The 20,036-nt window shown below is 40.4% G+C and overlaps 2 protein-coding genes and 1 long non-coding RNA gene across 4 annotated transcripts; 1 reads left to right on the forward strand and 2 right to left on the reverse strand.

The window, feature by feature from the left end:
• Positions 1–757: 757 nt before the first annotated feature.
• Positions 758–6,324, reverse strand: ahsa1a (AHA1, activator of heat shock protein ATPase homolog 1a). Of its 2 annotated transcripts, XM_017456060.3 has the most exons (9): positions 5,960–6,322; positions 3,808–3,998; positions 3,635–3,717; positions 3,132–3,249; positions 2,951–3,030; positions 2,553–2,678; positions 2,271–2,372; positions 1,477–1,528; positions 758–1,120 (listed from the first exon to the last, which is right to left on the reverse strand). In XM_017456060.3, exons 1-9 carry the CDS (start codon positions 6,037–6,039, stop codon positions 948–950), a joined length of 1,005 nt encoding a protein of 334 aa, XP_017311549.1. In that variant the 5' UTR covers positions 6,040–6,322; the 3' UTR covers positions 758–947. The 2 variants fall into 2 exon arrangements, with proteins under 2 accessions (XP_017311549.1, XP_017311550.1); XM_017456061.3 differs by lacking the exon at positions 1,477–1,528 and having other exon boundaries at positions 5,960–6,324.
• On the forward strand, positions 3,992–4,899 carry LOC108257912 (uncharacterized). Its single transcript, XR_001810565.3, has 2 exons — positions 3,992–4,285; positions 4,634–4,899. It is a non-coding gene; the product is annotated as an uncharacterized LOC108257912 (long non-coding RNA).
• Positions 6,325–8,508: 2,184 nt separating the features above from the next.
• On the reverse strand, positions 8,509–19,193 carry si:dkey-177p2.6 (SERTA domain-containing protein). Its single transcript, XM_017456057.3, has 2 exons — positions 18,568–19,193; positions 8,509–13,307 (listed from the first exon to the last, which is right to left on the reverse strand). Exons 1-2 carry the CDS (start codon positions 18,699–18,701, stop codon positions 12,641–12,643), a joined length of 801 nt encoding a protein of 266 aa, XP_017311546.1. The 5' UTR covers positions 18,702–19,193; the 3' UTR covers positions 8,509–12,640.
• Positions 19,194–20,036: the final 843 nt, after the last annotated feature.

The following is a 20,036-nucleotide window of genomic DNA, read 5'->3' on the forward strand; positions in this document are numbered from 1 at the left end:
ATACAGCTCTGTTTATACATTTTAATCAGTTGTTTAACACGTTAAACGTATTTATGTGTGTTTGTTTGTTAATTAACAAATAAATTGGTTCAGCTTTGTGCACTTGTTATCAGCTGAAACGGTCGATTTGAAGGCGTACAAAGTATTGGCACCCCTGTACCTCTACGTTAATCATCACTGAAGATTTCGTTGCCAAATTCCAGTGTCACATAAATTTTTTATTTTTTTTAATCTTAATTTATTTTCCAATAAATCAAGATTACAAAAGATTAAATCTAGCGTTCTGAAGAGAGGTCAGTGATTTGTCTCTCCGGGAAACATTAAATTATCGAATTAAACCATTACCTAGCAAACTTGTTACTAATTAGAAAACATAGACGTAGTGCTTGTGTTGCTGTACCAACTCATACTAACTTAATGAGACTGTAATTCTCCATTGTTCTAGCGTCATCGTTTCTATAGTAACAGCTCATTCACATGAACTTCTGTAATTAAAAATAATTAAAAGTGTAATTGTTGATGTGGTGAATTTTTCTGTAAGGAGAGATGTGTTTATTTAATATTTAACATTTATGGAAGGAGTCTCCAGTGTCAGTGCTTGGTAACAGTCAGATGTAAAACTGTAACTTTAAGTTTTCCAACATCTTCAGGACAGAGGAGTTTACGCTTCTTTGAGGTTTCTCGGGAACACGACAAGATTTTTTTGTTGCCAAGTTGCCGTGGTGTAAGGGGAATAAAACACTCGGGGACGTGCCGATATGGGAACATAATTCATTTTGGGTCGGTAACAGTGACTCCACTTCATCTCTGATTATTTTACTATAACAGCACCACACAGAGAGTGTTTAAGTCCTTACTTATTATACAATAAGTATATGTTCAAGATGTTTTCACGCTGGTCATCAAAGCGTCATTGTGCTTTTAAAAATAAACGAGAACACTAGGGCTCAACAGATCCGAGCTCCGTAACCGAATGTCTGTTTAATGGCATCAAAGTAATATCTCTGCCATCCCTCCTTCATTCTCTCCTCCTCACTGCTGGGCACGCCTTTAGCCTCCAGCGACAGGCCTGTCTCACTGCCTCGGTCTGTAAAGTCCAGAGTGACCGTTGAGAAGTGTCCTGAAAAACAAAACAAAACAACAACACAAGGACTTTGCTGGATTAAAAAAGAAATGAAAAAAGGCAAACAGAAATATATTATCTATCTTTGAAGAACTGCATATTTCCTTTGAGATGTGATTAATCATAAAACAGGATCAACTCTTCTGCAGAATACACTAGGAGCACAGGTACTACTATTCAATTTGTACAATTTTAACTTGTAAAAAGAAATATATTTTTAAAACTTAATTTGATGTAACATTGACACTTCTATCACAGTCTTCTGAAACCCCGGTCATTAAACTCTGCTACAGGGTGTACAAACTTTTGCACTGAGTTGAACACTAACAAGTTTTTTCCTTGAGTACACACACCTGCAGGCCAGGATGAAAACCTCCACCTCATGACAATCTTCTGGTCTGGGACCTGTGAGGTAAAAGTGTGTGATAAAAGTCTGAGGTAAAGGTATGAGGTAAAATGGCAAGGTAAAAGTGTGCGGTAAAAGCATGAGGTGAAAGTATGAGATAAAAGTGTGAGGTAAATGTGTGAGGTAAATGTGTGAGGTAAACGTGTGAGGTGAAAGTATGAGGTGAAAATGTGAGATGAATGTCTGAGGAACAAGCATGAGGTGAAACTGTGAGGTGAAAGTGTGGAGTAAAAAGTGTGAGGTGAAAGTATCTGGTGAAAGTGTGATGGAAAAGCATGAGGTGATAGTATGAGGTAAAAGTGTGATGTGAAAGAGTGAGGTGAAAGTATGAGGTAAAGTGTGAGGTAAAAGTATGAGGTATAAGAATGAGGTAAAAGTGTGAGGTGAAATTATAAGGTAAAACTGTGAGGTGAAAGTGTGAGGTGAAAGTGTGAGGTGAAAGGATGAGGTACAAGTGTGAGGAAGAAGCATGAGGTGAAAGTGTGAGGTAAATGTGTGAGGAACAAGTATGAGGTGAAAGTGTGTGGTGAAAGTGTGAGGTATAAGTATGAGGTAAAGGGTGAGGCGAAAGTGTGAGGTAAAATATTAGGTAAAAGTCTGAGCTGAAAGTGTGAGGTAAAATATTAGTTAAAAGTGTGAGGGGAAAGTATGAGGTAAAAGTGTGAAGTAAAATGTGAGGTGAAAGTGTGAGGTGAAAGTGTATCAGTGAGGTGTTAATCATCACATCTTTTCAGTCCTCACCAGTTCAGCGAACTCTCCATGCACGTTTCCCTCCAGCAGCCGGAACTGTCCTCCTCTCACCCCGTCCACACAGGCGGCGAGATGTGTGAAGGCTTCAACCATCTACAAACATTCAAAAAAATAATTTACAGAGTGAAGTAACGCATCCCGCTGTACAATGTGGCAGTCAATCAGTGATACCTCGCGGCTGGGTGAAGAATGATTGTGTCATGAATTTTGCCATGTACCAGGATATTTTAACCCAAAACCTGTAATGTGGCATTGTGGGAGAAGGAGCCTGACCTGTTGGTTGAGGAAGACTCTGTAAAGCTCCTCAGGTGAGGTGAGGAACGTCTCGTTCAGCCTAAACGAGGCCGTGGGGATTTTCACTCCAGAGCCGGGAGATTTAGGGGTGGTGGAGGAGCCGCTCTGTAGATGAAGATGTCATTAATTTAATCGATTTATTTCCACAGAATTGAACATCTATTATCATCATGAGGAGAAACGTTTGCAAGGAGTGATTTTCCTGTAAAAGGAATCGTACAGAAATGCGACAATAAAAGCGTAATCATTTGAATAAAGTGAGTTAAAGCTGATTTTAATCAGGCTACAGTTACTATTTTCATACGATTCAGGTACGTAATGTCACACACACACACACGTATATACAGTTACGATGTGAAAAGGCAGTGAGAGTGTACCGGTTTCTTTTTCTCCAGTTTGACGTTTGTCTGCGCTTGCTGCTGTGTAGCTGAAGGCAGGATCATACCCTGAGAGAACTCTAAAAAAAATTATAAAATCACATGATTACATTAACATTAAAAAATCTCAATCCTAAAAGTGAAAGTTTGATTTTTTTTATATTGAAATGTTTTATTTCACCTTTTCTCATGTGGGTAACGTAGCCCTGTAGAGCCAGTTTAACCTCCTTCTCTCCCTCCTTCTTCATAAGGGCAGTCAGAGGTGTAGTGGGCTGGTCTTTACACGCTGTAATGCAGATCTGTACAGACGATAATAAATACGATTTTAAAGTGCCTGCCAGTGTACTTGACTTATGAGTAGCAGACTCGTTTACAGGTTCTATGCCTCTGAGTCAAGTCACGAATTCACGAGTCGAGTCATGAGTTTTCCACTCAGAGTCAGAGCCAACTCATGAGTTGTCCACTTAGAGTCAAGTCACAGGTTCACCACTGAGTCTGAGTCAGGTCAAAAGTTTTCCACTTAGTCTGTTTAGAGTCACAGGATTTCCAGAGGTCAGAGTCAGAGGTGATTCATGAGTCTGAGTCGAGTCCTAAGTCAGTAAATTACCTTTATTATATATTAGTACTTTAGTAGTAACTAAATTAATACTTTAGTACTAACTTAAGTAGACTTTATTCACTCACATCCAGGTCATCCATGTCATTTTCATCTGAGAGGTTCATCACCTCAACGTTCCCCTTATACTTAATCCCATTTTTTGAGGTTCCTAAAGGAAAAAACATGAAGATAAAGAGAAAGATTCATATTGCTGTCAAATAACAAAACCTTCTGCCTGAGTGAGACAGCGTGAACATACCGGTCCATGAAGCTTTAATGGTCCACTCGTAGAAGAAGATGAGTTTGCCTTTGCGGTTGTTAATGGACGCCTCGCCCTCGATCAAGCTGACGTCTGTGATTTGGCAGAAGCCGTCTTGATTTTCCACACGGACTCTGAGAAGAAGCTCGTTCAGAATGTCCTGTGACCAGGCTGTCACATCACGCTCTGTCCTGTAATGAAATTTAACAATGAAAATGACCAAAAAAATAAGTACCTGAATAACACACATGCCTGGAGAGAGTATGGAGACGCTGCATATATTTATTTTAATACAATGTTTAAGCAGTGATTTATTTTCTTTCCCCAGAACCCGACCTTTCTCCAGAACCTGAACCAGAACCTTTCTTTCTCCAGAACCTGATCTTTCTCCAGAACCTGAACCAGAACCTTTCTTTCTCCAGAACCTGAACCTTTCTTTCCCCAGAACCTGAACCTTTCTTTCTCCAGAAGGCTTTCAGTAAGATGATTATGTGATTATTTTTTGCCTTATTAACTTCAAGAGAGAGAATAAAGAAAGGGCTGGCGAGGGAACGAGTGTTTATAGCTGCTTTAACAGAAATGAAAACAGGAAGTAACCTGTTTTGCGGATGTTCCATAACGTTAAATGTAATTATAAACAAACTAAAAGTATGATGTGCCGTTCTTTAATAAATAAAAAAGTGTAACCGTTAGTTGCTGTGGTGCAGGAGGAATAAAACACTTGCGGATGTACTGTTACAGGAAAATAATCAACTCTGGAGTGGTAACAGTAACTCTGTATTTTACTGTAACAGCACACAGTTGATGTTTTTTCTCTTTCATACAGGCGCTCTGCTCATTCTCGCAGTATAATTATGGAGTTGACTGTATGAAGATTAAACAACGTGTCTACATTAAATATGTGTCTGAATGGAGAGATCCTGGACTACACCGAGTTCTCCTCATCTCATTCTCTGTACTCGACTCTCTGACCATCTGCTACTCCTGTCTCCACATGACACGTTTCTATTAATGGCCTTCAGGAACAGAGGAACAGAATTCCAGAGGCTTCTCGATAACACGGGAACACTGGCTGTACAGCGGGGGAGAAAACATCAAGAGTAAAAAAACATCAAGAGAATTATTACAGAGCATTAATATGAGAACATAGAGGATTAGCACTAATTTATTAATTCAACTAATAAAGTTTATTTGAAGCTGTGTTTAAACATGGCTTAACAAATCTTAACATCTTGTTTACTTCTCTCTCTTTTAAACAAAATGATTAATATACTATATGTTATCAGAATGTTAATCAATCAGTCTACAATAATGAATGATTTATGAATGAACTAAATTACAATAACGCAGTTTTCTGGATTTTCTTGGTTTTTAACTAAAACTTTTCATCAACATTCGTTTACATATATATATATATATATATATATATATATATATATATATATATATATATATATATATATATATATATATATAATGGATGAATGCAATTTTAAACGATCTTGTGTTGTTTCCCCACACATCTTCAAGATATTCTTTAGATTGTGTGACTATTTAAAATTTTATCATTATATTTCTATATTTTATTCCACAATCCTCTGGTATACCGCGCCACAGACTTGTGTAATTTGCACGAGTTTGTCCTACATAACATGCTGCTTGTTCTATTTATATTTATTTACCTTAATAAGAGATTATCTTATTTTATTCCAGATTAAAGTATACTTTAATGGGGAGCATGATTTCACACCTGAATGTCTTAGAACAACTTTCTGAATTATTATGAAACAAGGTTTAAAAGTTTGGTGCAACTGCCTTTATAATAATTAAAAAATAAATAAACACTGATTTAATCCAGGTTAAAGTTGAATTTTTGGTGGTGTAAATAAGTATAAAGTTAGTCTGGTTTTCACATTCAAATAAATGAAATGGCATTTAGAGATCTGTTATATTTTATTTAGTGAGAAATTAAAATCATGCATGCTGATTAGTTAGTGAAACTCCTCGGAAGGCTGACTTTGCATTCACACACACAGATTCGCCACGAACCGAGACCACTCAGTTAAAGCGAGTTCTTTATTCATTAACTCCAGATATTTAACTGAGTGTTTAGTAAATGTACTCATGCTAACACACCGATATTAAACCCCACCAGTGCCAGTTGTTAACATTCGTAGCGTCCGCTCTTTCCTCCACAATCCAGCGCGGATCTCCGTGTCCCCACTTCGCCATGACTCCCTCACTCACTCCGCCCTTAGCCTCTCAGCTAGCAAGCTAACTTAGCTTAGCTTAGCTTCCCTTAGTTTAGTTTAGCTTCCCTCTTAGCTTAGCAACTCGGACACCGAGCTATTTCAAGCTTCGAAATTTCACCAACAGACCGAATAACTACCAAAATAAAGCACTTTATATAAGAGTTCAGACGTAAAACTAGTAAAAAGTAAAAAAAAATAAAACAACCCTCTTGTATGCAGTAAAGTTAAAATATAAGCTTTTAATAAACTCTTTTATTTGAATGTGCAGCTCAGTCTGAGCTTCAGCTCAGGTATTTATGCTCCTGAGGGGAGAAAGTACCAGAAAGGTATCAAATATCATCGTTGTGGAAGTGAAAAGAAAAGACTCGAATTAATATATAACACAGTAAATACCACAAAACAGATATATATATATATATATATATATATATATATATATATATATATATATATATATATATATATATATATATATATATATATATAAATTAACAAACTTTTCTCTTATAGTTTATATGCTATCTCCATTTATTAGATTGGGATTACACCAACAAGGATTAATCTTTAACCTGGATTAAATCTAAATTTTATCAAAAGCTCTTTAAACTTTGTTTTAAAAAATAAATAAATAACCAGGCTTGTATTTAAACCTAATTTTATTTGAACAGTAAAATCTAATTAACATTATTTGCTCCTACAGTACGAAAAAGCGCTCCAATACGATACAATATTGATATTAATAGTTTAAACAGTTTTAACCTTTATTTATTCCTTGTTTTAGACTTGCACTAATGAAGATTAACATTAATCTAGACTACAGATTTAACAATGTGTTATTGTTGATATGGTGAAGTTTTCTGTAGCGTTTATGGAAGGAGTCTCCAGTGTCAGCGCTTTGTAATGGTCAGAGATAAAGCTGTAAACAAGTTTTCCAACGACATCTTCAGGACAGAGGAGTTGAATCTGTTCATCTGTTAACACTCGGCACAGACTCGGAGGGAAAAACAGATTAAATCTAGCGTGCTAAAGAAGCATCAGTGATTTGTGTCTCTGGGGGAAGCATTAAAATAACTAAGTAAACAATTACCTAGTTAAACTTTTACTAACTAATTCAAGACATTAGCTTACTGTTCATGCTGTTGTACCAAGTCATACTAACTTATTGAGATGTGTTTGATCTGTAATTCTCCATCGTTGTAATGCTGCTGTTTCTCTAGTAACAGCTCATTCACAGGAACTTCTGTAAAAACAAACAAACAAAAAACATGTATAATCCCTGCTGAAAAAAAAGACAATAGAAACCAACACTTTGTAAAGGTTTTAATGGTTATAATGAGAATTGTATTGGTTTTAATGGAAACTCTAATGGTCCCTGTGGGTCTCTACTGGTAATTTCTTGCCTTCTATTGGTGGCATGTTATGTCTAGTAGATACCGTTAAGGACCAATAATGGTAATGGTTTTAATGGTTAACAGCTGATGGTTTGTAATGATATTTGTAGTGGAAACCATTATAATTTCTATTGTTTTGTTTTTTTCAGCAGGGATCATTGATATGATGAAGTTTTCTGTAAGATGACGTTTATTTAACATTTATGGAAGGAGTCTCCAGTGCCAGAGCTTTGTAACAGTCAGATAAAGTTAAAGCTGTAACTTTTTTTGGGGTAAGTTTTCCCACATCTTCAGGACAGAAGAGTTTACGCTTTCTCTGTAACATGACAAGCTGCGTGAAGTAACGACTGTTTATAGCTGCTATAACTCAAGCGATAAAAGGAACTGTTTCACGGATGTTCCACAACATTAAATGTAACTAGAAACGGATAAAAAGTATGACATGACAAATTGCTTTAGTATAAGCGGAATCAAACACCACGGCATGTGCTGTTATAGAAAAATGATTCAGGGAGGTAACAGTAACTCTACTCCATCTCACCACCTTGCCACTAGGAATTTCACTATAATGACACCATTATTACTTAATTAAACTGTGGTGAAGGAAAGCATCAGTATATAGTTCACCCAACACAGCATGACGTCACACAGCTTCTTTCTTTAATCTTTGTCTGCATGAGTGTATCTGTAGGTGTACAGGAGGTCCAGCAGGTGGCGCTGCCTGTACTAATACAGCTATTCAATTCTTCCCTTCTTTTTCCACCCAAATATATTTTCTTTGCAGTAATATCACTGATAGATTTTTCTATCCTGGTGTTAGTTTCTATTTAAAGTTGTCATGTTTTTGTTTTGCAGAAAGATTTGATTTATTTTGGTCTCTCATGAATGAATATTCTTCATGGTGTTATTGGCATCCTCACTGTAGAAATTGGTCAAAAACAACAACAACAACAACAGAGATGGATCTATCTACCTTTATCTCTCTATTAAAAAAAAAAAAACAAAAAACAAAAAAAAAAACCTGATTCCGTGGTTCAGGAGTAAACACACAGAGCTGATTTTGTTAAAAGTATTTTTATTTGTTACACACTGATCTGCTACAGCAGTTTTGCATAGAACACGACTGACGGTGTTGTTATTTACAGGACAGAGAGCTACGACTTAAACACAATGCAGTCATCAGTCCATCAGGTAAAAACCCCACACTGGTGTAAAGCTCGGTGTACTCGTCTCATACAGCGCCGAGTGTGTTTATATTGCACTTGGGACAGGAGTTTACAATTGTATCAGGATAATTCACTCAAAGTCGTATTTAAAAACACGTCCAGGCTGTAAATACGACGCTTAAAGCTAGTCACGGCTTCACTGCTTTCAGATCCGAGCTCTGTACATCAGTCCAGCTTCATGTGCCAGGACACGCCGAGGAGTTCAGGAGATAAACAGGCAGCTTGCTCTTCATTCATGTCACGGTAAAAAATATCAAATAAAATTACATTAAATAGAAATTCCTGGGATCTTAAATAAAACAAAATGTCATGTTAAACAGAACTGTAAATTTCCAACACAACACATTACTGACATTAGAACAGTAAGGCTTCAGACATGACATATTATTATAACTATGACTCATGTGTATATTATTATAATATTATAATAATCATGATCATTTCAGTGTGAAAACAGTGTAAAGGAGCTGCCAGATTAACCGCCTGGTCCGAGGTCGACGATCCGAATAAAATACGCCGTTTAAACAATTTCAAACTTCATACAAATACTTATATATATATATATATATATATATATATATATATATATATATATATATATATATATATATATAAATAAAACAATTTATACTTCTTCATTCATGAACTATTTACACACAGGATGTAATTATTACTCAGAAGGAAGTTAAGGTGAAAGATTCTGCGCTACAAAATGACAAACAATGAAATATTCACTCTTAAATAAAAAGCAATAAATTATCACTCGGTGTTTGGTCTTTAAGAGACCAAGAAAAAAAATGAGAAAGAAATATATACAAAATGTTCGTGTGATCACAACAACAACAACAACAACAAGTTTAAAAGCTGTAGGGTTTGATTTGTTCTCAGAGCAAGCAGGTGATCTCACGTCTGCTGTCTGGTTTTGCGCAGGACCTTCAGTTCAGGACAGGAGTGTAAACTCGAGTGGGGTCAGGTTTCTGCCTCATGACAGCCATGAGGAGGAGGAGGATGTTTGTGAGCCTGAGCTGAAGGAAGATGGGAAAGGCCTTACTAAAAGAGGAGTGTTAATAAAATAAAAAATAAAAAATCTGTTCCTGCATTGTTTTAAATCCAAACGGAATCGTCAACCAGATAGACGTAGAGAGAGCTGCAGGATTCTCAGCATTACACATGAAGATACTGTAGTTCAGCAGGCAAGTCCTGAGCTGAAGGGCGTTTTTTTTTTTTTTTTTAACATGAAGCTCCACCCCCAAACCAGACTGATTGGTTGAGAGGGGAAAACAAGGCATGAAGCCTCATTCGTGGGGGTTGGGCTTAACATTCTCTCTCTCAATCTCTCTCTCACACACACACACTTCAGTGCAGCCTGTTCCACAACTTCCTCCATCCATGCGACAGTGTTCAGGCTTTAACTCCTCCTCCTCCTCTCTCCCTTCCCCCCTGACCATCTCCATCTCCTCTCTCAGGATAAACACCGCACCCACATCATCCACACCCCCGTCCTCTCAAACAGCACTTTTCCACAGGACCGTGTCGCTACTCTGAATCCGGGACTATCCATAAAAGTGTGAGGAGCTTCTAAGCAGGGTTTAGGGGCGGAGACTAGCTCAAATTTTTTTTGGTTCTTTCGAGATACAGCGAGTTTGTCGCGGTGGTATTAAAGCCAAAGCTGCCAATATCAGACCTGCTAACCGTCACGTGTTCTGTGAAGGAGCTGCGCATTTCAACGTCGCAGTCCGCTGTAATGAATGATCGCTCGGAAGTGCACCAGAAGAGCGATCTTCATTAAAAGCTAGCTAACTGCCATGAACCCGGAACGATCGACAGATGCGTACGTGTTTAGAATTCACCGATATGAACTGATGACCTCTGGAAGCCCCGCCCCTCCCTGTTGTCTGGCATTAGCAATCACGTCGTGATTTTCCAGCTCGAAAGACGCGGCGTCGATGCGTTCCCGGTTTCGAGTTCAAATAAAACCCATCGATTCGTTTGATTTAGCCAACATTAGACATGTATACAGCTAACATCAATTCAATATGTTAATTTAAGGACGCACCAGAATTTCACTTCTGGTTTTTGCCGGAAAGAGAAGAAAAGGCTGAATATTTTGACTGGAAATGAAGATTAAACAGATCTACAGTCCGTCAAAATCACCACACACTTCGGCCAAGGTGCGTCATGTGACATCACGCCGCGCGCTCAGCCGAAGCCCTCTTCCATTCACGTGCTTCGAACATGAGCGCAGCTAAAAGGTCTCGTTTACCAGCAGAGGTGATAGAATAAGAGACAGCAGTGAGTCAGAGCGGTGAGACAGGAAATTAGTCACCATGTTGAAGTTTAACAGTGTGACTATTAAATATTATAACTTAAAGCTGCTCTTATATATCAATCAATACTGTAACTAATAACAGTGGTCGTACTTCTAATTTGTAGTGATAAACCACCACGTCATTACCAGCAAACTATTACGTGCGATCGCGATTTCGCCAACTCAAGTAAACTTTTTTTTAAAGCCGCAGTAAACTCAAACATTTTCAGCTGCAACGATCACACAAACGCTCTGGAATCCTGTACGGACTGTTAAGTAGCATCAAATACCCGTGAGAAGAAAACACTAGTGTAGGGTAAATAAATAAAATAAAAGCTCAGTAGATAAGACATTAGCTTTCTGATCAGAAGGTTGCGAGTTCAAATCCCAGCACCGGCACGCCACCACTGCTGAGCAACACCCTTAACACTCAACTGCGTTTAAAAATAAAGAACACTTCCTTCTACATCGTGCAGAAAAATGGAGGATACGTTCACTTGACCAATCGATGGTCTGCATTATTTCTAGCTCCGCCCACACGTCCCTGTTCACACCGTGTAAGAAGAGGAACCAAATGCAGTTTGCGTACTGTTTTTTTTCCTGTCGTTGTTCTTTTACAGAACGACTCAAACAGCAAACGATTAAATACGAGACCAGCTACCGTACCACACCGTCCCGTGGAAAAGATCAAACTTAATAAAACGTGTCGCACGAACTGCTTCGTACGTGGTATAAAGTCTCCGAGCTGGAGGCTGCAGATCCGAGGACCGGATTCAGCCTGAACCGTGTTCACACATCCAGAATGATTCTGTAGTGTCAGAGCAGACCGTGTACAAACATCTGCAAACATGGCTTATTTAGAAGACTGGGATTTCTACTGAGGAGTAAAAAAAATAAACCAATCAGATTAGAAAAGACAGAAAGAACGAGCGTGTGTGTCCAGTGTGCACATCCACCATCGCTAGTCCTCTAGTCTTCATCCTCCGTTTGTAGGCACTAAAGTTTATAATGGGGTCTGACGGTGGGGGGAAAAATGTTATACACACACACACACACACACACAAAATGTAGTTCTTTGTCCCTTAAGAAGAAGAACCGGATCTTTCAGAGCAGACTGGGAGTGACATGTGAACGTTTCTGGATAAAGAATAAGTAGAAACGAAAGAAAGAGGCAGATTGCTCTTGGATTTTGAGAGGTAGTGCGAGTGTGTGTGTGTGTGTGCGCGCGCATGTCATGATCAGTCATGATCAGTCATAATTACTGATAAAATACACGCGTTATATTATAATGATTGAGAAATACTCACAGGATCAGTTCATAAAAATTAAATAAAAGCTCTTCAACAGCGATCCTTTTTTTTTTTAAATAGAAAGTTCATTATAAATAAGCGTCAGTGGTAATACTCGTCATGTTCGTTCCCTGCATATACGAATCTTTGCTTAAATAGGAAAATAGCTATGTGCATCCTACAGTGTGTGTGTGTGTGTGTGTGAGAGATGAGTTTTTTTTTCAATTATAAATATCAGTTCTTTGTATAAAAATAGATTTAACTACATTAATATAAAAAAAAAGCTTTTAAAAAAATCTAAAGTTTCATTCAGTGTAAATACGAAGATGGCTTGAAGCGGGCGGGGCTCGGGCGGGGCTCGGGCGGATCACGAGCGCACCAGGATGTCCATGATGTGGTCGAGGTCGCTGAGGTCAGCCAGGCAGAGCTGCAGGTTCGACAGGTTCTTCAGTGCGTCTTCCCTCGGCGCGGAAAACGCCAGGACCGAGATTTCCGACGGGTCGTACATGGACGTGTCGATGTCCTCAAAGATGTCGTCGAGCTGCAGGTCCGTCAGGTAGCTGGTGGAATTCGTGATCTCGAACGTCCCGAACAGAGAATCGGGCGACCTCGAGGTGTCCGCCTCGCCCGAGAGCACCGGAGGAGGAGCTTTACTCTGGACATCCTCAGCAAGCGTCAGGGAAGATGATGAAGACGATGACGCGGACATGGGTCCAGAGAGAAGGAGAGGCGAGGCGTCTACAGATACAGCCGGGAGTTCGGGGACGTGGCGTGGGGTGGGTGGAGGAAACGGAGAAGGTGAAGTGGGAGGCGGAGCGTCTCCACCCTCCAGCCTCATCTCCTGCTGGATCTGGCGCAGAGTGTTGGCCAGCAGCACGGAGCGGTGAAGGCTGGGCTCGGCATGCTGCTGGCAGCTCTGCAGTTTGTCCAGGCACAGATCCAACACCAGCTGCCTCTGCTGTGGATACGGGAGATCCAGCGCAGGCTCCTCACACTCGCTCAGCTTACGCTTCACCCCACGGCCCAGACCGTACCTACAGAGAAAGAGAGAGAGAGCGAGAGAGAGAGAAAACATGAACAATCGGTCACGCCACAACGCTGGTGAATCCTGGATTCTGATTGGTCAAAAGGTGTTGAGTATAGGTTTGTATTACTTAACGCGCTCGTTCTAATACGTTATCGTTTCTATAGCAACGGCTCACTCACGGGGACTTGTACAGGATGCACGCCTCCAACAATAAACATATGCTGACGTTTTCCTTTTCTAAGGAGACATTTAGGGAAGGAGTCTCCAGCGTCAGTGCTTTGTAGCAGCTTTACGTGATGTGCTTTCACAGCAAGCCTTTTTCTCCCCCCCCCCCCCCCCCGGTCTTGATGGAGGCTCGTGATGGAACGGCCGTTTATAGCCGCTATAACGTCAGTGACAACATTAAGAGATCATACTTTTTATCCATTTAACAAATAGCCATCGTCGACATGTTGCTGTGGTATAAGAGGAATAAAACACCGGGGGATGTGTGGTTATGGGGAAATAAATCAGCTCCGGTGTGGTGACAGTAACTCTGCTGAATCACATCAGCGTTATGCCATTAAAATCTAATCTAATGTGTAACGGAGTTCGAGCCTCCAGGATAAACACCGCTGTGCTGGCGTGAGGTGTTGAGGCGTAACAATAAGCAGCGCAGTACTGATTATTCCTCGTACATATAAACCATCTTCTACTCTCTGGCCTGAGGAGATGGTATCATCCTCTGCGTATACACAGCTCTGTTTTTCTAGTAAACATGCGTGAGTATTACACCGGTAGCTACAGCGTGTGTATGGAGGAGTGGGGGAAACGGTCGAGGCTGTCCACCCCTCTCGGCAGCGTGGGCGGATCAGCCTCCTCCATCCATCACACTGCTGCACACAGCAGGAAGACATCATCATCATCATCATCATCATCATCCCCCACAGCTCCGACCGCAGACTGCACCGCTCAGTGCTTCACTGCAGACACCACAGAAGCCCTGAGGAGCCTCGCCTTCGTGTTCTCACCAGCAAGCTCAACTAATCCGCTACGCAAATAATCAGAGAGCAAACGTCAGTCTATAATGCAGAAGTACCAACACGCATGCAGAGGGGGAAAAAACCCCAACATCATCACAAAACCCTTTAGTGTACGCTGGTGTAAAACCTCACTACTGAACAGTTACTGCTACTTTCAGCTCACAAACCCAGACGCATCAACTTACACGGCGACGTTTCTCGTCCTGTCCCCTTCAGTCAATCACATTTCAGGGAAATTTATTTGAATTTGGACTATTTTTAAAATCATAAATGCTACAGATAATCCGTAAATATTGGCGCCTCCGCGTCATGAACTACTAAACATAGCAAGACCGGGCAAGCAAGAGCGATGCGGTGCCAATACTTTCGATCCGTATAAACTTGAAGGGAATGCTGTATGCAAACACGACGAGTGAGTGTATCTCTCACACAGCGGCGGATAAGAAAGTCTCGAGCATGTCTGGAATATCAAAACTCAAATGTTCATGATATTTGCATGTGTGTGTCCGGTTTTTTTTCTTTTCATGTTCATATACCTTGTGTGACGAAGTAAAAAATTCTAAAAAATAATAATAATAAAAAAGGCAGGTCTGTCGTCATCTACGGAGCATATGTTCAAATAATATATACAAGTTAATGTAAATTAATACACCACCTTTATTATGATTAATTATTGGTTGGAAAGCATGTGTATATGTGATCTATACATATAATAATAATAATAGTAATAATAATAATAATTATAATAATAATGTTTCCTGAAAGCTCCAGAAGTGTACAGATGTTAAAGTCTGAAGTTTAGATGAATGTGTGTAAATGACAGTTGTGTAAAAGCTTCAGGGCTGAAATTAAATGCAGTTTCAGTGGAGCAGAAAGTTGGTCTCCAGCTATACCTATAGAGTATACAGCCCTATACCTCCACCCAATTATTCTACAGCGGCAGTAAGCCTGAAACACTGAAAAGTGTGTGTGTGTGTGTGTGTGTGTGTGTGTGTGTGTGTGTGTGTGTGTGGGGATGGAGCTCGGGCTGTGATCTAAATTGAGACTCCACCATTAGATTGGTCTCTCCGGTGTGTTCGCCATGGCAACGGCAACAGACGAGAGGATGGAGATTGAGTGGCGTGCAGACTCTGCTTGGCCCGGCTCGCTCGTCGAACACAAGGAACCCTCTCACAAAAGTCGCACCTCACGTGATATCACAAACGTTCCGTCCGAGAATGAAGCGAGACACCATTTCGTTTGAAGAACATCTTCACATGCTTCCAGCTGGTTCTACATCCTGTTTAATCCGGCAGGGACGGACGAGCAGGCTGCGTATATAAAATTCACCAGGTGTGTGTATATACACGCATCATATCCTACATGAAAGAGAAAGATGAAAGTATGCTCATCGTCCCTGCGGCCTCCACCTGCTGTGAAAGCGCCGGACTGGACGGTCGCAGGCAGCACAGCGGGTCGTCACGGTCCCTCCTGGATTTCACGATTTCAGAAATGAACGCAAAATCAAGCAAAGTCCGTAATATTCGGAGTAACCGGCGATTTTTCAACACGGACGCAGGTTTTCCGCAGCCGCGTCCCGTGTCGTCATTGCAGCTCACGTTCAGACAAAGCCCTCTTCGATTCACGAGTACAGATAAAAAGGTCTTGTTTACCAACCAACCAACAAACAAAACAAACAAACATCGCTGTGAAGGACCGTGCAAAACTATTTACAATTGTGGTTTCGCCAATTCAAGTAAAAAAATTTAAAAAAAGGAAGTAAATAAATAAAGACGCACAAAAGATATATTCCACTCAGAGCAGTGTGGGTTTATCACTGAGACTGGACTTAAGTTACCTACAGCTGACTTCACAAAGCTTCCTGTTTCTTTACACGAAAGGAACAGGAAGTAGCCTTTATGATGATCACACGCTGTCCTTTTCAGTTCTCCTCTTCTCAAACACATGGCTACACGCTGTCTACAGAAGATAATCGAGCTGATGAAGCGGAGTCTGTGTTACCGTGGTGGAGTCGATTATTTTCCCAGAACAGCGCGTTCCTGAAGTGCTTTCTTCCTCTTACACCACAGCAATTTTGGCATTGGAAATCTTGTATTTATTAAATAATGACACGTCACACTTTTTATCCATTTATAGTTACGTTTATAAATAAAGCTCTCAATTGCGCTGCAGAAGCTATAAACATCCGGTCGTATCCTGACCAGGCTCTCTTTTAAACGTTCTGAAGATGGTGGAAAACTTCTGACTGTTACAAAGCGCAGACACTGGAGACTCCTTCCGTAAACGCTCCTTATTTCATCATACCGCTTTCTGACCAATCAGACGCCGATATTCAACATGCGTTGCAGCTGACTTGAAAGTATCTGTTGAACGAGTTAAAACTTTACCTGAGGAACTTATAGAGATAAGATCAGACATGTCACATCACGAGTAAGATCAGACCAGCCATGTCAGATTTATATTTTCATCTTACGTGATGTCTGAATCTATTAAACACCGGCGATGTGAAACTACGTGATAGTCACCTGCCGTGCGGAAAAACGTGATCCGGTGCGTCCGTCACACCGATATCCCAGCGCACGGTTACGTTTAAAAACCACACACAACCTTTTACCCACAGATTCAAACGATGAATTAGGTGGGCGATGGTGTCGTAAGCTGATTATTAGACACGTTACGTACAGCACAGTACATTCGGATCGGCATCGTCGACCTGTCTAACACCATCTTGATTATCTTTATTGACCCGTCCAGTCAGAGAACGAAACGTGGAGCAGAACGTGATGGAAAGAGCTGGCATGAGATCTCGCTACAGCACCCAAAAACAATCGTGTGTGAAAAGAGGAAGGACGACACGACTCGGAAAAGCTTGCGTGACAGCAGGACAAGTTGAAGAGAGGGAAGAGCGAGTGCGGGCGGGGGGAGGGAGAGGGGGAGGGAAGGGAAGGAGGGAGGGGCGGAGAAAGGTCTAGCAAACCTTCTGTAAGGAGCCAACGAGAAGGCAGATGCAGACAAGCAGGAAGTCCTTATATGGGCAGAGGTGATAGAATAAGAGACAGCAGTGAGTCAGAGCGGTGAGACAGGAAATTAGTCACCATGTTGAAGTTTAACAGTGTGACTATTAAATATTATAACTTAAAGCTGCTCTTATATATCTCAATACTGTAACTAATAACAGTGGTTGTACTTCTAATTTGTAGTGATAAACCACCACATCATACTTTTTTTAATCGCCAAATGGATGCCTTTCACACTGTCCATGAAACAAGTCAGTTCCTGTTCTCACTTACGTTATAGCAGCTATAAACAGACGTTCCCTCACCTGCCTCTCGTTTTACCTCATTAAGTTAATAAGAGCAAAAAAAGGAAAATAAAAACGCAGTTTGTCATGTTGTTGAGAAAATGCAGTCTGTCCTGAAGACGGAGCACAACTCAAACTTACAGCTCCACCTTTCACTGTATATTAAAAATAAATAAATCACCATATCTAAAAAAATTAATCAGTTTATGTGGCACGCTGCAGTACAAGTCCAGTACTTTACAAATGATAAAGTATTAGAGCTCTCACAATACTGAAAATCAATCAACACCTTCTGACCAATCAGAATCCAACGATATATCGGAGATCGTGAAAATCTCGTCAAGTATCGCGATATGATATAGATAGATAGATCCCCCCGACCACCTCGCTCCAGCACTAAAAATGACTTAGTAGTAAAAAAATTTTAACTTCAACTGCACAAAAAAGTTAACCGATCCCATAAGTGAACTTTAATCAATCTATTTGTTTATTTATATACATTTTGAAGCGCCATGTTACGCAACACACTGACGCATTTGCGTGGACTCACACATGGGAGCTGAAACACGGGTTTGTTTTTGTTTTCTTCTGGACGTTAAACACACGTCTGTGTAGTTTGTGTGCGGTTTAACGGCGACGTAAAGGAGAGAAATGTTAAAAGTTGAACGGATTAAACGCGAAAATAGCGACGAAGTGCGCCGGCTCGCGCGCAGAGAACGTTATAACGGCTAACGCGCGAGCCGTAGAGAGCTAACCAGGCTAGCTAACTCCACAATATCACCGGGCTCGAGACGCGTTTCTGCATCGGTTTAAAACCTGACGTGTTAACGCGAACACCTTTAATCGGGTCCGTGTTAACGGCTGGAGTTACTTCTCTTCGTGTGATTACCAGTTTGAGTGTTTTTCTGTCTATATTTATGAATACATGTCGATGGTATTTTTACCTTGCTGAGGAAAGGGCATCTCCTTGGCCGGGTTCAACTTCCTTCTTCAGCACAGAATCCACGTCCAGTCGACACAGAGAAGTTGCCTTACCTTTCATGGACGCATTCAATGATAAAATCTCCCTTTGTCCCATACCATGTTTCTTTAAACCGGGTTCACTCGCGATATAAAACTTCCGACGGCGCGCGCGATGAATTAAAGTCCGCTGGTTATCTCGGTGTAAAAGTAAAACTAATCAGCCCGAGGTTGTCGGTTTAGTCGCTACATCCTTACGGTTAAATAAAAGCTTTTCAGAACTTCCTTTTTTTCTATATGTATATATATTTAATTATTATTTTATTTCTCGCTAAACTTGAGCTGCAAACATTCCTCTCGGAGCCGGAACGCCGCCGAGCACCGAACTTGTTCCGAGTGTATGCGAGAAGCTCCGGGAAAAACAGCCCAGCTGATTGACGCTCGTCAGATGGGAGAGCGTTGATTGGCCGACTGAAATCTTAGCCCCGCGCTGATTGGCTCAATCGTATCTCGAGCCCGCCTAGTAACTGCGTGTAATTGGTTGCTCGCCTCACGACTCTTTTCGGATTGGTCGCTAGGTTCTTCCTACAGGCTTGACCACGTGATTGTTCACCGCACAGATAATTCAGTTTAAAACAAAAAAAGAAAGTAAACGAAACGCATATAAACATGTATATTTAGATGCAATACACAACCCTAGCGCAGCTGTTTTCTCTGTAACCAGTAAAACAGACATCTTTTTCTTTTCCTCGAAGCCCGGGCTGGAGATTTAAATGGTGGCGTAGGAGCTCTGACGTAACTCATACGTCATCTCTTGTAGTACTCACGACTTTAAAGGTGTAATAGTCATGCTGTTGTTGTTTTTTTTAATTATTATTTGTACTATTTATATAAATTTCTTACTTATATGAATAACCTGGAAGATTTATGAATGAGTATATGTGTAAACATACAAAAAAAAAAGGCTTTAATCCGTGGCCTCAGCACAAGTGGCTGAGAAAATCAGTTTGAAAAAGTGACTTCCGGTCTGGAATACTTGTTAAAGATCCTGGGGGCGGAGCTTCGTGAACATGGGGGGGTCAATATGGCAGAAATCCTGGAAGTTAGCACTCAATGCTAATCACAAATAAAGTGTAATTGTATTATTTTATTAAGTATTTTATTATTAAACTACCACCGCAAACCACAACTGACTAAAATGTTAATATTCCCGACATATGTCTTGTTTTATATTACATTATTACTATTAAAAATGATGTTTTAGCTTTAAAAAAGTGACTAGTTGGTTTCTGTTCCATGTCTTTCCATGAGTTCTCACGACTTGAACCGCGATCTGCAAGTGTATCGTGCGGTTTATCATCTAGGTCATTCCTGGTCCTGTACTAGCCACAGTGTTATAAGGAAATATTTGGTTAATTGTTTTGATCAAACTGGTCTGAAAGCAGCGATCGCC

The sequence above is a fragment of the Ictalurus punctatus genome, chromosome 25, assembly GCF_001660625.3.
Source record: "Ictalurus punctatus breed USDA103 chromosome 25, Coco_2.0, whole genome shotgun sequence".
Taxonomy (NCBI): domain Eukaryota; kingdom Metazoa; phylum Chordata; class Actinopteri; order Siluriformes; family Ictaluridae; genus Ictalurus; species Ictalurus punctatus.